This window comes from Stegostoma tigrinum, chromosome 29 (assembly GCF_030684315.1).
Source record: "Stegostoma tigrinum isolate sSteTig4 chromosome 29, sSteTig4.hap1, whole genome shotgun sequence".
NCBI classification, from domain to species: domain Eukaryota; kingdom Metazoa; phylum Chordata; class Chondrichthyes; order Orectolobiformes; family Stegostomatidae; genus Stegostoma; species Stegostoma tigrinum.
The window spans coordinates 30,089,092-30,106,739 of NC_081382.1; the positions used below are offsets into that span (position 1 = coordinate 30,089,092).

General features: G+C 41.2%; 1 protein-coding gene across 10 annotated transcripts in view; it reads right to left on the minus strand.

Annotated features, from left to right (window-relative positions):
• garnl3 (GTPase activating Rap/RanGAP domain like 3) overlaps positions 1–17,648 on the minus strand; it is a 387,754-nt gene that overhangs the window by 320,951 nt on the left and 49,155 nt on the right. For 4 of the 10 annotated variants that reach the window (XM_048558881.2, XM_048558880.2, XM_048558883.2 and 1 more), the window contains one exon: positions 152–221. Coding sequence is in view for 7 of the 10 variants with exons in the window: in XM_048558880.2 (XP_048414837.1) it covers positions 152–221 (70 nt within the window). In the remaining 3 variants the exon portion in view is untranslated. Of the gene's footprint in view, positions 1–151; positions 222–2,413; positions 2,437–3,332; positions 3,398–3,483; positions 3,894–17,648 lie in introns of those variants that run through there. The other 6 variants (XM_048558884.2, XM_048558878.2, XM_048558887.1 and 3 more) reach the window with 3 other exon arrangements.

Below are 17,648 nucleotides of genomic sequence, written 5' to 3' on the forward strand. Positions count from 1 at the left end.
CCAATGGAAAATTATTCACGCAATTCTTCCATTTTACATGAAATTAATTGGATACAATTAGGCAATAAAGAGCAATCTTTCAGGAAAATAAACTTCTCCATGCTTTTTGCTCAATCATCATTCTTGGTTGCAGTGACATCTCTTGACTTACCAGCTCCACAGAACCATAGTGCTTCCTGCTGAATTCCCCACGCCGGCAGCCCAGATCTTCAGAGGCAGAGCTGGAAGAGAAACATTTCATCAGAGAACATATCCAGTTCCACTAGGCCTGTCATGCAAAATTGCACATTGCCAGCTGGTATAGCTCAAGCAGTTCACTCATGCCATGGCCTCTGAAGCACAAACAAAGAGACTTTCCTGCAAACAGCATCAGTTGCTGCATATTGCTGCATATTAATCCCCAAGAAAGGATGAATCTGGATTGTGTGAGGCTTTAGATGTAAACCAGTGGTTCAATTAAATATTATGTTGTTAACGGATCGATAATGGTTTCGAGGATTCTGCTCAATAGTGATTTCATTTGAGAATCTTATCTTGGGAAATGGAGCCCTGCAGTAAGCCTGGTTTGGCTGATGTGTACATAACCCAGTTTAGCCAATTTGTTTCTTATCCTGTTTTGTTTAATTAACTTTCAGAAAGGTGAGTCTACAAAGATTCCAAAAGCTTCTGGAAGGAACAGCCAATTGTGGTCCATTTCTTATGTTCTACAAGGCATCGTTTCCTATGTAAATGCCTAACAACCTAAGTTGGAGAGACTAAAAAAGAGTGAATACTTGACAATTAACAGTGACTTGTTTCTTCCCCTCCATTGTTAACAAGCATTTGTATTTGGATTAAATTATTCATTTCTCCCCACCTTTTTAATTGGTTGCTTTCAAAAGTTTGAATTGCATCCAAAATACAGGCCACATTTGGCACTGGCACTTCAAGTAACTCTCTGAGTTTGATAGCATTTCATCAGTGCTGCAAATGTTAACTACTATGTTGCTGATTAAGACGCAGTGGACAACTGGACTGATTGCTTGTCAGACAGGCCCACTCACAGGCACATTAAAAGCGGCCACTTGGCAATAAAAATGTCAACAAACTTGAATGTGTTCAGCAGAAGCAGCCTCCCCCCAAGTGTTTGCAATTACAGTCTCCTGCAACACTGAGGTGAACTGTGAAGGTTAATGACATCTGCACAATGACGGCCAACAAACAAAAGGAATTTTATTTGAAGATTTTTTGTTTCTTGAGTTGCAAGAGAAATCAGGAGATTCATGCTCTGCAGTTTTTCTTTATCACTAAGGTATAATTCTGAGTAAATCTGTGATAATTCAGGCCTGGTTTAAAAAGGAAATCCCAGGTTATATCAGCAGAAATAGATAGATGCTACAAAAAGATTGCTGGTACGATAAGGCATCTTTCTTTATCTGCCAAGGAAAAACCCACTTCTGCTGTGTTCCTAAAACCTTCTGTGGCTGCTGGAATGATGCCCTTTCCTGCAGGATGCTATGATAAGGCCAATGCTTCACTAAGAGAGGGATCAATGCAGAAATGCTCATTTGTTCCACCAGTATCTTGGCAGGGAGAATAACAGTGGTGGAACAAAGAGAATTTCTTCCAAATATGTAAGCAAGGACAATGAATGATACCAATAACAAGTATAAGGCGTTGAACATTTTGAGGGAGGGAGAAGAGAAGTGGCTGAAACAACTGCTCATAACGATAACTGTCAATCTTGTCTGAACAATTCTAATTAAGTAAACATAAAACATTTGAAAGCATCTGGAAAAACACTTATTTGGCAATTACATTTGAACTACATTCAAAGTGGCATCAGCTTTACATCTACAGAACTATTTAAGCTGTAAACATAGCTATCAAACAGAGTTTTTTGACTCTTACATTCTTCCCTTGTCTCTCCTCTCCTGAAAGGACTGATTTATACAGAGTATTGTTCAATAGGTTCCAACAGTGCTCTAATTTGCTAGGAGGGAATCAAACTCATCCCGCTCTTCAATTAGCAATCACGCATATACCTTCAGTAAATATCAGTGCATATCCTTCCAGCAGAGGTCACTGACTGGGAAGATGTAGGAAACTTGCCTGGCCAGCATTTCCCATTTCCAACCCAGAGAGGCAGCAGCTCACACAGTGTGAACAGATATCAAACCCTAGACCCTCCTGACCTGTATAGCTTAGTTGTACCTCACTGCAATTATGCTCTGACCCAACGGGGAGCTCAATTCCAGCTTAGTTTCAAAAACAAGGACTCTGTTTTTCAATTAAGCCTGCCTGGCAAGAAAAACATATTTGAATCTTATACAGCTAGGTATTAGACAATATTCCCATGTGATTTTAAAAAATATCAAACATCAAGTGATTTAAATAGTTTTCACCAACAGTCACATCTTAAACAGTAACTTACATCTGCATTGTACATGAATGAGCCTGGAAATAGATATGGTAAATAACAATAGCTAAACATTTACAAGCATTATTTTAGTAATCTCTTACTGTTGTACTTTTAAACATTATGTTAATAAAATTGCATCTTGTGAATTATTTCACAAAATCTGTATAATCATCAAATGGATCCAGTCCATTCTAAAAGCAAGGTTATCTTATAAAGAGATTTGTAACATAAATGTCTATAGGATTCTATCAAGTTCACGTTCAAAGAGAAAAAAATATCCTCCCTTCCTTTATTGCAACGCATGTTAGATGTTACAAAGCCACCGTTTAGTACGCAAATATGGTACTATTAGGTTGTACAAAGGCATAATGCTGAATAATAGCCCGAATCAAATTACTTAGTGATTATTATTGATCGTTAAGAAAATTACAGGTGATAGGAAAGACATGAATCATTCCCAGGACATGCAAATTCTGAATAATGCGGAGTGAAAGTTATGATTATATCCGCACTGTTAAAAAGAAACCTCAAAACAAACCGTCCGTGTTTGGTGTTGGTGTCTATTGCACATGCTGTACATCCGCACTGGAGAGAAATAAAACCATGTAATTCACCAACCAAGCAAGTTAGTTCATTGATGTAGTGTAGTAGCATTCAGCTTTCCAGTACACTACGCCCACTTCTGTTGTGGGCCTGCCTTTTAATAATAAAACACCTGTCAGCCATCAGATAATAAATATTTGTCTTTGATCGCTTGAAATAACACGGCATTTCTCTTAACCCTATAACAACAAAAGTTTCGCGTTTGAAAGGGGACAAGAAGAAATGGTGGAAAAAGTGCAGAATTCTCGCTTCCTCCTTAGCGCAGAGGGCTTGTATTTTTCTCTCCTATGTATCAGTAACAAAGTAGCAGACAGCATTTTGACAATACCTTCCGATCATCTGCCTTGGCACCTCGAGCAACATTCGGGAACCGCAAACCTGATTCAACATGTTAAGGCGATATGTGGCGAGGCGCCCGCTTATTCCCAAACAGGCAGAATGAAAGCAGAGATTAAAAATAATATTGAAATCTGTTTTACCGTTGTGTGAGACTCAGCAGTTTAGTGGAAGCTGTATCCGCACTGCTCATATCCATGCATGCGTTTCTCGATCAACACAACCAGTTCTAGTCAATGGAACTGGACATTTCATCTGCTGCAGTTTTAAATGGAGAAAAATGTAACTTCACGTTCAATTCTGCAGACTTATTCTTCGGTGAGAAATCCCCCCACTTGCGGGTGTTGGAAGAGTGTATGTTTCCAGCACCGCACGGAAGAAGCAATGAAATGCCCAGAAGAATGAAACAACATAAAAAGAGGCGACGTATTAGCAAACGTGAGCCGCCCCAGTTCAAATAATAGCAGAGTAATGAGAGCTGACAAAACGTGGCTCACATCTTAAATAGTGAATGTAGACTCCGTGTGCTTCAGCACTTCATTCTCAACACATAACAGACGCACACCCCTTTACAAAGTGTCAACACTCTTCCCCACCCCTCCAGCCACACTGCAGCCTGAAGTACCACCCAGGAACGGCCCTTTTGTAGTTTCTATCGCCTCAGTACTGCCTTGGGAAACATAAAGGGTCTCAGGTGGAAGAACTACAACTACCGGCGGGCTCCGCGTCCCAGTGTCCCACCCGCCGCCTCCACCGATTGGCGGAGCTCCCGCAGTATCCATTCCAGAGCGTTGCGCTGGTTATATTTTGATTGACAGGTGTTAGAGAGATACCTGCACATTTGGCACTCAGGATGCCGCAAAATGGTCTGGGCTTTTCGCTGTGTTTCGGTCAAAATAATTCTCAAACGTTCATATTCGTTCATTTCATTTCTACGCTCAATGACCACCAACATCCCTCCCCACCTCCCACCCGCCGCCCCGCGAGATCTACGTCCAACACCATTTGAACCACGTTTCCCAACTGACAAAAAGTGTTGGGGGAATACTGCATTAGCCATTTGCCACACTAGCCTGCGTTGTATTTTGTGTTGCAGCTCAGAGTGCTAAGAAAAGCCATGAAGGGACTTTTGGCAGGATTGGCTCAGTCCAGGAACCACACTACTCAAGCCCTGCTTTCAGATCCATGATTAGCATTATCCAGGCAGTCGGGAACACCATTCTAAAGTTGTAATTATACAAATCTACCGAGTTAACCAATAGCTATGGGCTGCTCATCTGCAGAAATAAGGTGATAAATGGACAAAACAAATTACCAGCAGACTACTTTTCAATATTCACAAAACAGCTTGCAAAATTGAACTGGAGAGCGTTAGGCATCACAGCTGTATTTACTGATACAGCAGGGCACTGCTGAGAGAGTGTCATATTGACAATGATACATTAAAGCAAGGAATGTTCGTCTGGTCAGAGGTACACACTGATCCCACTGAACTACCTAAGGAAGAGGGAGATTCTAATCGGATCTTTTCCAAAATTCATCCCTCAACCAACATAAATGATCTTTTCACTTATTGCTGCTTCTGAGATGCAACGTATACAGATTAGGTGCTATGTTTCAATTTCAAAAGCATTTCATTGGCTGTGAAACATGTTGAAATGTCCAGAGGTAATGACTGATGCTACGTAAATGCAAATTCTTTGATTCATTTTTCTTTATTCTACAATAAGTGCTGTCAAATGCAGAGATGAAGACCTCTGTACTAGAAGTGCTTGCTTCCCTAGTCAAGGTGTTCTTGTCCTACTATAAAACTGCCTTAGAATCATAGAGCGTTACAGCACGGGACCTCATATCTGTTTCAGCTCTTCAAAGGCGTATCCAATAAATCCCACTCTCCTGCTCTTTCAGCAAAGCATTATTAATGGTTTGACTTCCAAGATTTTATCCATTTCTCTATTGAAATTTATTGTTGAATCTGCCTGTATTAGCATTTCGGGCAATGTATTCCAAACCTCGATAACTTGCTGTGTAAAAACTGTTTCTCATGTTACATCTGGTTTTATTGCCAAAAACCTTGAAACTGCATCTTCTGGTTACCAAACCTTCCGTCACAGGAAATGATCTTCCATTTATCCAATCTTGCCTCTCTTCATTCTTCCTAGCAAAATGTAGAAATTCACTCTTTTTCATTCATCTGTCATTTTACCAAGCCATCTTTGTTCTGCTGAAGCCTGTCTCTATCATTCTCATTGTTTACTGCATATCAAAGTTCCATATCATTTGTAAACTTTCAAGTGATGTTTTGCGTACCTAAATCAAGATCATCAGTGAGTATGAAAAAAGCCAGTGTCCTTGTACAAATCCCCAGGAACACGAGTAGATCATCCCTCCAGACTGAAAATCAGCTTTTACCACTACAGTCTGTGTTCTGTCTCTGACCCTATTTTGTGACCATGTTGTCATGGCCCTTAGATCATGTCATAATTTTGCTAATAAGTCCATTACATGATTCTTCATCAAATGCCTTTAGAAACTGTGTATCGACAACATCAGCTACACTGTACTATTTTTACCAAACTATTCCATTACTGCATCAAAGAGCTCAATCAAGTTAATCATATAAGATTTGCCTTAAACAAATCTGTGCTGGCTTCCTTTTATTAACCCCTACTTTCCCAAACACCAATTAATTTTGTATTGGATGATTGAACCCAAAGTTTCTCTGCCATTATTGACATTAGGATGGCAGGCCAATAGTTGCTGGGTGTAACTTTTGAAATAGACCAGTTCTCGAGGGCTATCCCATATCCAAGGGTGAGAACAAGATTGAAGCCCGAGATACCACAATTTCCATCTTTACTTCCTGTTGTAATCTAGTTCTGCCAAACTTGTATGGGGAATAAAATGCTGGAGAAACTCAACATTTCTGACAGCACATGAAGAGAGAAAGTTGAATAAGAGTCATATTGGACTTATAACATTAAAACTGTCTTTCTCCACAGATACTGCAAGACCTGCTGAGTTTCTCCAAATTTTTCTGCATTTTTTTCATTGACAGAGTTTTCCTTTTATTTACTTTTGTTTGATCCATTATCATCACTACCTCACACTTTATTGAGCATCCTCCTCTTCTATAGTGAGGATAGGTGCAAAGTATGCTTTTAGTGCCTCAGTCATGCCTTGAACCTATGTGTGGTGGCTCAGTGGTTAGCACTGCTACTTTACAATGCCAGGGACCTGGGTTCAGTTCCACCCTTGGACAATTGTCTGTGTGGAGTTTGCATGTTCTCCTGTATCTGTATGTGCTCTCTCTATCAAATGATGTGCAGGCTAGGGAGATTAGTAAGGCGTGCAGGCTAGATGGATTAGCCACAGGAATTGGGTGGGATGCTCTTTAGAGGGCCAGGCCTGCTTTTTACCGACAGGGATTCTATACGATCTTCATTTGGTCCACCATTTCTTTGACTAACCTTTTGTTATTTCCTTGTTTATAAATATGTTTGAGTTCCTTTTCCTGCTAGCCACAGATCTATTCTTATATAAAGCAAAGTGCTGCAAACATACAGATCTGAAATAAAAATAGCAAGTGCTAGAGAAACCCAGTAGGTCTGGCAGAGTCTGTGGTGACAGAAATGCAGTTAAACTCTTAAGTCCGATCCAACTCCAGAGTTCTGAATAAGAAGAGTCGAGTGGGATTCAATCATAATCCCTGTTTTTCTCTCTCTGAAAACCTATTCTCACGTTTTTACATTGTTCTTTTTATTCCCTCACTTGGATCACCTCCTTCCTTCCCATCCATCAAGATAAACAGTTGTTCAAGAATCCTTATGAAACAGAATCAATCTGACTCAACTAATTACTGCTCTATGCCACGTGATGAGAAAAGTGATCAATTATGCCATTTAATGCCAATCATTTAGCAATAATCTGTTCGGTGTGTGTTCTACCAAAATCTGATGCTCCAAACATTATCCCAAATTTGTTTCAGACAATAGCTGAATGCATGAAGAGAGCAGCTGCCCTTAACATCTTCTCAGGGCAGGTAGGGGTTGGCAATGAATGTAACATTGACAGCACTGCTACAGCCCCAGAAACAAAGAGGAAGAAAGCGTCACCAATCTGCAAAGTGGTTGAGATTTCAATGAGAATATAAGAGGCATGGTTAGAACGTTTGTGGATGATATCAAGATTGGTTGTATAGTGGACAGTAAAGAAGGATATCTTAAGGCGACCGAGATCTTGATCAACTGGGACAACAGGCTGAGGAGTGGTTGAAGCAGTTTAATTTGGATAAGCACGATGTATCGCACTTTAGTAAAACAAACAAGGGTAGGACTTATACAATTAAAAGAAGGACCTTAGCTACAGTTGTAGAACAAAGTTTTACTGGGGTCCTTGAGGCCACGCTCGGTAGAATGTATGTTGGATGTCAAAGGCTGTCACTCTCACCTGACCTTTGGAATTCAGCCCCCGTTGTCCATGTTTGTAATGAGGGCAGGAGCTGAGTGGCCCTGGCAGAACCCTAACTGGGTATCACTGAGTAGGTTATTGCTGCTTTCAACACTTCCCATCAGTTCACCGATGATTGAAAGAGGACTAATGGGGCAATAATTGGACAGGTTTAATTTGTCCTGCTTTTTGTACACAGGCTATACCTGGGCATTTTCCCACATTGTTGGGTAGATGCCAGAATTGTAACTGTACTGGAAGTGTTTGTCAAGGGAACTGGCAAGTTCTGGAGCCCAAGTCTTCAGTACCATTGTTGGAATGTTGTCAGGGCCAACAGCCTTTGCACTATTCAGTACCTCTGACTGTTTCTTGATATCACATGGAGTGAATGGAATTGGCCGGAGACAGGTATCTGTAAGGCTGGGGACCACTGGAGGAGACGGAAATGGATCATCTCAGCACTTCTGGCTGGAGACGCTTGAGCCTTATCTTGTGCACTGATGTGCTGGCCTTTTCTATCATTCAGGATGGGTATATTTTGATAGGAATGACCAAAAAAGAAGAAGCAAAATCAATAATAAGTAGCATTTATATAGCACCTTTGATAATTTAATATTATTAATATATCAAGATTTCCTAACATATGGAATCTGAAAAATATACTTATAGTGAGAGTCATTGCAGCTAATATCACTAATGTGCAGCCAGAGAACCTCCGATTGTAACATAATTTTCCAAATAGGTTGCCTACTCGAGCTGATCAGACAAAAAGACAATCACATTTACCTCCGGCCATATTTTCAGAGGGAAACCACCTGTGCCTGCTTCATCAGATTCAAATCCACCACGGGTCAATTTGAAATTGGAATTGCAGCTAATGATTTGGGAGTCAAATGTCATCATCTCCAGACTTGGCCCTTGGTAATTTATACATAGAGTCATATGGCATGGAAACAGAGCCTACAGTCTAACGTGTCTATGCCAAATATAATCCAAAACTAAACTAGCCTCACCTGCCTTCTCCTGGCTCATAGCCTGGATACTTCTATAGCTCAGTTGTCTCTTCTTATATAGATAAAATAAATTTCAATAGTTTCGGCATCTTCTCAGATTTCTGTACAACTTATACAAAGTTGCATTAGGGCTGATACAGAGAAGGTTCAGTAGATTGTTACAAAGAATGAGAAGCTGAGTAAACTGGAGCTATTTTCCCTGGAGATGAAAGATGATCTTCCTGACGGAAGCAACATTCTGAAGGGTCTTGAAAGCTGGGACAGCACGGTGGCTCAGTGGTTAGCCCTGCTGCCTTGCAGTGTCAGAGACCTAGCTTCAATTCTAGCCTCAGGCAACTGTCTGTGTGGAGTTTGCACATTCTCCCCGTGTCTGTGTGTTTTCTCCCACTGTCCAAAAATGTGCAAACTAGGTGAATTGGCCATGCTAAATTGCCCATTGTGTTTGGGGATATGCAGGGTTACAAGGAGGGTGAGTCTGGAATGGGACGACTTTTGGAGAGTGAGTGTGGACTTGCTGGGTTGAACATCCTGTTTCCACACTATAAGAATTCTATCCTATCAAAGAGGTTTATTCTGGAGGAATCTGGAACACAGTGGCACAATTTCTAATAAGGATTGGGACTGAAATGAGGAGAAACATCTTCACTTCAAATGTTGAGAAACTTTGGAATTCTCTACCTCTGAAGTTTGTGTACTTTTCGTTGTCAGGCAGCTGAAATATGGTTGAAGATGGAGACGTTTTTGACTTTTCAGAGAATTGAGGGACATGGGAAATGGTCTGGGAAGCAGCACTAAAGCCAATGATAAGCCATGGTTCTCATGAATAGTGCAGCAGGTAAAATGATCCATACATATCTACTCCAGTTCTTATTTCTCACATTTTTTCTTGCAATTTTGTTTTCCATGGCAGAATTCAGTAACGCATGATCCAAATTTTATTATAGCACTAAGAATCTAAAATTTATTCAACTTTTAGGCTTTAAAGAATCTGTGTTAGAATTGTGAGCGAATCACATTATAGCAAGAGATGTTGGACAAGCAACCATGTACTGGCTGTGAAGGAGTTCAGTTCTGGAGTCCTTTCACAACTTGGTTTGTACACAAGTTAGAACACAATGCAGGACAATGGAGAGCCATTCATAGGTACAGGAAATGCTCTTTAAAATTAAATCCCCTGCGTGGGATCATGTTTGTAAGCACGAGCATTCCAAAGTCAGATATTCGTAAATCGGGCCCCTATTAATCCCCTCCCCAATTATCACTTTAAATATTCTGAGTTAAGAAATAAAGAAGGATTGAGAAGGAAGTCCAAATAACCATGTGTGAATTCATGTCAAATCAGTTGCAGAAATTTAGAGTGGGAAATAGACATTAGATTAAGAGGGAGAGAGAATGAGACACAAAAGAAGATCAAGGATGTTTTTGCTTGATGCAACACTTTTAAAAATCTCAATGAAATGATTAATAATTGAAGGAATGCGACCCCGCACGCTGAACTGCTCACTTTCAGAGCCAGAAAGGTTGATTGGCAGCCATTTAAAACTATTAGTGGTGCCTATGCTTGTAATAACCAGTCCTGGATTTTCTGCAGAGATAATAGGAACTGCAGATGTTGGAGAATCCAAGATAACAAAGTGTGGAGCTGGTTGAACACAGCAGGCCAATCAGCATCTCAGGAGCACAAAAGCTATCAATGTGGATTTCACCAGCTTCAAAATCTCCCCTCCCCCCACTGCATCCTGAAACCAGCCCAGCTCGTCCCAGCCTGCCTAACCTGTTCTTCCTATCACCTATTCCCTCTTCCCACCTCAAGCTGCGCCTCCATTTCCTACCTACTAACCTCATCCCACCCCCTTGACCCCAGACTGACCTATCCCCTCCCTACCTCCCCACCCATACTCTCCTCCCCATCTATCTTCTCCTCTATCCATCTTCAGTCCACCTCCCCCCTCTCCCTATTTATTCCAGAACCCTCACCCCATCCCCCTCTCTGATGAAGGGTCTAGGCCCGAAACGTCAGCTTTTGTGCCCCTGAGATGCTGCTTGGCCTGCTGTGTTCACCCAGCTCCACACTTTGCTATCCTGGATTTTCTGCAGCTGGTTTAGTGCACATCCACCATGCAAGTATTGCAACGTCATCTCATTCAATAGAAATCATAGTAAGGTAGACAGCAATATGCCAATTTTCAAAATGTTGACGATGGAGTGATGCAACCTGGACAGCCACTTGGGAGTCGGGAAACCAGCATTTGGGGGCATCGTGGGTACCAGCAGATCCAAAGTGCAATGGACTAGGTTTGTCCTGGAAGAACCACCTTCAGGATTATGTTGTCCACCAACCCAAGTGTGTATACTGGCTTTTAATTTCACTTGCCAATAGTGTTGTTGAACAGAGAAACCTAGGGGTTCAGGTACATAACTCTTTGAAAACTGCAATGTAAGTAGACAGGTTGGTTAAGAAAGAGTTTAGCACACTTACCTTCAATGCTTAGATCACTAAGAGTAGGAATTGGGATGTCATGTCATGTTGTACAGGGTTTTAGTGGGGCCACTTTTGGAGTACTGCGTACACTTCTGCTTGCCTTCCAACAGGAAGGATATTATTAAATTGGAAAGGGTTCAGAAAAGATTTATAAGACTTTGCTAGGACTGGAGGTTTGAGTTATAAGGAGGGGCTGGCTAGGCTGAGGGTGTTTTCACTGAAGCATAAGAGATTGAGGGGTGACCTTGTAGAGTTTAATAAAATCATGAGGGGCATAGATAATGTGAATAACAAATCCTTTTCCCTAGGGTGTGGGAGCTCAAAACTAGGGGGCATATTTTTAAGGTGACAGGAGAAAGATGCCGAAGGGCCTTTTCACACAGAGGATGGTTTGTATGTGGAATGAATTGCCAGAGGAAATGGTAGGTGCAGGTACAGTTACAACATTTAGAAGACATTTAGACAGGGAAATGAATAGCAAAGTTAAGAGAGATCTGAGCCAAATGCAGGCAAATGGGACTTGTTCAGTTTGGGAAACTTGGTTGGCATGGACATGTTGGACGGAAAAGTCTGTTTCCATGCTGTATGACTCTATAACTCTATTGTCCTCACACCAGAAATGGTAGTATCATCTACATTTAAATAACTGCAAATGCTATTAGCTCCACTGCTGTATTGACAGAAAAGTATATTAAAAATTATTATAACTGGTATAAATATTATAATAATACGATTATAAATATTAACAAGTGGAGTAATTCCACTTCAGTCCATCAGCCTCAGCTGACTTGTTTTGGGGGAACTGGGTAAATCAAGCCAATGACAGTTGATGAGTGCCCTGCTGCAGGGTTCTCATGATAGCCAACTCCATATCGAGTTGTTCATTTATCACCATTGGCTAAGTTTGCCTTCTGTGATATTCACCAACATGTTTAACAAATACTTCCATGTTTTTAATGGTAAAGGAGCGGGCTAAGGAGTTCAGTAAAATGCACTAATATGCTCATTTTATTTAATCAGCTCCCTGCTGCCAATTCCACTTTGGAAGATCTCTGAATATTGATGATGTATTTTGTTTCATGATTCAGGTTTACATGAGAGACTTTTATGGATACATTGGTGCTGCTCATTACAACATTTGCAATATTATAACCGTGATTGCAATTCAGAAGCACCTAATTCGCTGTGAAATGCTTTGGGACATCCTGGGGTCATGAAAGGTGATATATAAATGTATCTTTCTTTCACTTATTCCCATGAGCTGTGTGAACATGGCACATTCTCAAGTACTGTGGCTACATTGTCCGCACTCTAGTTGTACAATAGAATAACAGAGCTGTGTGACAATGAGATCCAGCTTGTGATCTAAACTAAGTTATTCATGTCTTTAACCCCAAGGCATGTTTCTTCGCTCTTTCCAAGGATGGGCTGCAATTCACTTAGTCAGATGAGTCACAAATCTGCTGAAGGAGCACAAGTAATGCTTTACAATCAAACCTTCTTCACCTCATGCAAACCCTGTCCTCAAATAATACATGAATAGAGCTGTTCCATCCCTTTTGCCTGTTGATTTACTTCTGGTAGGAAATTCAACACAGCATTCATTCACAAAAAACTGATCTCCTGCATCTTGGCTTTCAACTCTGGCTCATGAAATCTCTGGTTCTGCTTGCCCCTAAAGTAGCTTTTTATTGCAACTGTTTCCTAATCCTGACCACAGAAAATAGCAGCAATACAAATAGAAGGCAATAAGTCCAACTGATTATCCTGGCTCCTAAGAGTGAAAAGGTTCATTTTAAACCCAGCCAACTGACAGATATTGGGCTGATACACTGTCAAAATTGCCTAAAGATGAACTACATCATTCCTGCTTTTTAACAATGGTTTTCCACGAGACTGTTGTGGTACTGTCCCTACCCCTGGACCAAGTGACCTGGGTTCAAGTCCCACCTGCTCCTGTGGCATGTAATAGATTCAAATTAAGCAGAGACAGTAGTCCAGTGGTATGATCATTAGACTATTAATCCAGAATTCAAATCCCGCCATGGCAGATGATGGAATCTGAATTCAGTAAAAATCTGGAATTATGAGTCTAATGATGACCGTGAATCCTTTGTTGATTGTTGTGAAAATCCATCTGGTTCACTAACAACCTTTAGGGAAGGAAACTGCCATCCTTACCTGATCTTGGCCTACATGTAACTCCAGGCCCGCAGCAATATCGTTGGCTCTTAATTGCCCTCTGGGTAATTAGGGATGGGCAATAAATGCTGGACTAGTCAGCAATGCCCTCATCCCATGGATGAAATCAAAGAAAAAATTAACAATAACTTTCCCTGACCAGGCGAGACGAGGCATTTTCTGGTAACACAAAGGTGAAGCACCTTGAAACACTTCCTCCATGCTAAGTCTGGATATAAATGCAAGTTGTTGTTGCTTTTCCACCAGACCAAATGCCTCCCAACAACAGTATTTGGAGATAGCGAGGCAGGCCTTTCTACTAAATTGTTCCTATCCTTGTGAGGACAGGAGGAACAGAATCATTCTCAAGCTCTGATAAGGAAAGGTTAAAACACCCATAACTCTCCAGGTTCCCCTTCCTGTGATTGACATAAATGAATGATGGGAACATTTCTTCGGCCCTTGGCCAAAAGCTCCTGCTGCCCAACATAACATATCCCCCATTTGCCAATTATTGATCTTGGGTGGGAAACCCAAGGGGGACGGTGGCATATGTACCAGGCCTTGTCATTGATATTCCCCAGGCCTCACATTGTATGGACTATATACTCTAATTTGAACTATATAACCTGGGAAAATGAAGTTTGGACAGCTATGTGACATAGAATAAACTTTTTTTTACAACATGAACCAAAATTAGAGCTCATTGGTTACACAACAGTAGTAAGTTTTGGAGGATATGATGCTTTTATGAGACTAGCTGAAACACGAGGAGTCTTCGAGTTGATAAAGAAAGTGCCCCGCAACAGCTTTTGGATTGGTTCGAAGTTGTAGTTTTGTCACAGAATTGCCAAGGGAGCAGTGGCACTCCGATCTCCAAAAGCCTGAAAGCTAAGCCAGATCTCTCTCTCTCTCTGCAACCCCCACCCTGCCACCCCACCCGACTCAGTCAATGAAACAAAATCAACATTAAAGATTCTGAAAAGATGAGCTTCTAACTCAGCCAAGACTTGGATCCAACTGACCATCTACTGAAGTGAGGAGTGCTGTGGTCAATAACAATGTGACATCATTGACAAAAGCCAAAGAAAACGGTAAAGAGAGTCACCTTATTCTATGTTAGTTGTTTGTGCCCATAGAATCTATTCCTCTTATCTGTTATTTTGCCTGCAGTATTATTGCAAATTTGTTTGTCCTGTCTGTCCTATTTGTGAACGAATGCATGTGTGTGAGATTGGATTTAAAGAGGGTATAGTTTGGGTTTGCATACTAGTAATTAATTATGTTTTGACATATGTTAGTGGATGCTTGTTACGACAAATATGTAATTCATTCCAAATCCTTTGAAGCCAAACCAAAAAAAAAATGTTTTCAGTTTCCCTGACTCTTGTACTCTCCCTGATACTCCTGTACTATGCCTGTGATTCCAGGTTGGGTTAAAAATTAGACTTCAAAAATGGTTTTTGCTCTGAATTATTCTCAGTAAAAATGGTGAGGAACAGCATTTCTATTCATTTTTCACCACCTCTTCAATTCATTAAAATAAAGCATTATTTCATTCTACCATTCTCAGTTACAATGTCACAGAATTGTACACAATTAACAGAGGCATGCTGCATCTTAAAATTTTAATGGGCAATCGAAGCAGCAATTGCAATAAAACTTCCCTGGAGTTACAGAGACAAAATACTGACTTTCTGCTTTATGTCTTGGAAACCCCATTTAAATAACTGTACAATGCTAATGTTGCAAATGCAGTTAGTATGTATTGAGTATTACATTGGCATGCTTTTGTCATGAACAAAAGAAGCTGGTAATAATTGGACAAAGGTTAGGGTACATATATGACAAGCCCCTGCTGTGCCTACTGGCTGTGAAGGCCTGAAACGTGCCTCATCATCATAGAATCCCTACAGTGTGGAAACAGGCCCTTCAGCCCAAAAAATCCACACTGACCCTCACAGCATCCCGCCCAGCCCCATCCCCCTATCACCCGCCTAATCTACACATCCCTAGACACTATGGGCAATTTAGCATGGCCAATCCACCTAGCCTGTACGTTTTTGGACTGTGGGAGGAAACTGGAGCACCCGGAGGAAACCCACGCAGACACAGGGAGAACGTGCAAACTCCACAAAGACAGTCACCTGAGGATGGAATCAAACCTGGGTCCCTCGTGTTGTGAGGCAACAGTGCTAATCACTGAGCCACCATGCCATGCCATTGAATGCCACATGTTTCCTCTTGGAGGTAACCAAGGCAGGAAGTCAGACGTAAGGAACCTCTTCACAGCCTGCTGCCTGCACCTGATCATCAACACCTTGGCCAGTCCCATGAAGAGACACAGGAGAAGGCTATCTGTCTTGCTCACCCCTCACCACACCAAGATGTTTTCCTTTAAAGTTTTGATTTTCATTTTAGGCTTGATTCTTCAAGGGTGTGTATGGTGGTCGGAGGGGGGGTAACGGCTCAGGGAGATAGTGAGGCAAGTGATCAGTCTGAGGCTGATAGAGTCGGCAAAAAGAGTTAATCAAACAGAAAGGGCAGGCCGGAACAAAGCAGAGAGGGAGGTAGGGCTGATAAATTAAACTGCATTTATTTCAATACAAGAGGCCTAATGGGTAAGGCAGGTGAACTCGGAGCATGGTTAGGAGCATGGGACTGGGGTATCATAGCAATTACAGAAACATGGCTCAGGGATGGACAAGACTGGTAGCTTAAGTTCCAGGGTGTAGATGCTAACAGAAGGATCAAAAAGGGGGCAAGACAGGTGGGGGAGTGGCGTTTTTGATTCGGGATAACATTACGGCTGTATTTAGAGAGGATATTCCGGGGAATCCATTCAGGCAAGTTACTTGAGTGGAACTGAGAAACAATAAAGGGATGATCACCTCATTAGGATTGTACTATAGATGCCCCAATAAAAAGCAGGAAGTTGAGAAACAAATTTGTAAGGAGATTTCAGTTGTCTGTTACAATATTGGTAGGGGATTTTAACTTTCCAAATATAGGCTGGGAGTGCCATAGTGTAAAGGGCTGGGATGGAAAGGAATTTGTCAAGTGTGTACAAGAAAATTTTCTGATTCAGTGTGTGGGTGTACCTACTAGAGAAAGTGCAAAACTCAGCCTTCTGGGAAATAGGTCAGGGCAGGTAACTGAGGTGTCACTGGGGGAGCACTTTGCAGAGAGTGACCATAATCCTATTAGTTTTGAAATAGTGATGGAAAAGGATAGACCAGATCTAAAATTTAAAATTCTACATTGGAGGAAGGCCAATTTTGATGGTATTAGGCCAGAACTTTAAAAAGTTGACGGGGTGGGGAGGGCAGATGTTTGCAGGTAAAGGGATAGCTGGAAAATGGGAAGCCTTCAAAAAATGAGATAACGAGAGTCCAGAGACAGTATGTTCCTGTTAAGGTTTAGGGAATGCTAGATGATTAGAGAAATTGAGGTTTTGGTCAAAAATAAGAAGGAAGCATATATCAGGTATATACAGCAGAAATTGAATGATTCCCTAGAAGAGTATAAAGACATTTGGAGTATACTTAAGAGGAAAAGGGAGGGCAAAAAATTGATGAGATAGCGTTGGCAAAAAATTGGTTAAGGAGAATCCAAAGTGATTCAACAAATATATTAAGGATAAAATGCTAACTAGGGAGAGAATAGGGCCCCTTAAATTTCAGCAAGACCACCTATGTATGGTACTGCAGTAGATGGAGGAGATACTAAATGAGTATTTTACATCAGTATTTAATGTGGAGGCAGGTATGGACAGTAGAGAACATGAGGACATAAATAGTGGCATCTTGAAAAATCTTCATATTACAGAGGTGCTGCAGTTTGGTAAAGCAAATTCACTTAATGGTAAAGTCCTGGGGAGTGTTGCTGAACAAAGAGACCTTGGAATGAAGGGTCACAGTTCCTTGAAAGTAGGGTCACTGGCAAATGGTAGTGAAGAAGGCGTTTGGTGTGCTTGCCTTAATTGGTCAGTGTGTTGAGAATAGGAGTGGGGAGGTCATGTTGTAGCTGTACAGGACATTGGTTAGGCCACTACTGGAATACTGTGTGCAATTCTGATCTCCCTGCTACAGGAAAGATGTTGTGAAACTTGAAAGGGTTCAGAAAAGATTGATAAAGATGTTGCCAGGGTTGGAGAGTTTGAGGGAGAGGCTGAATAGGCTGG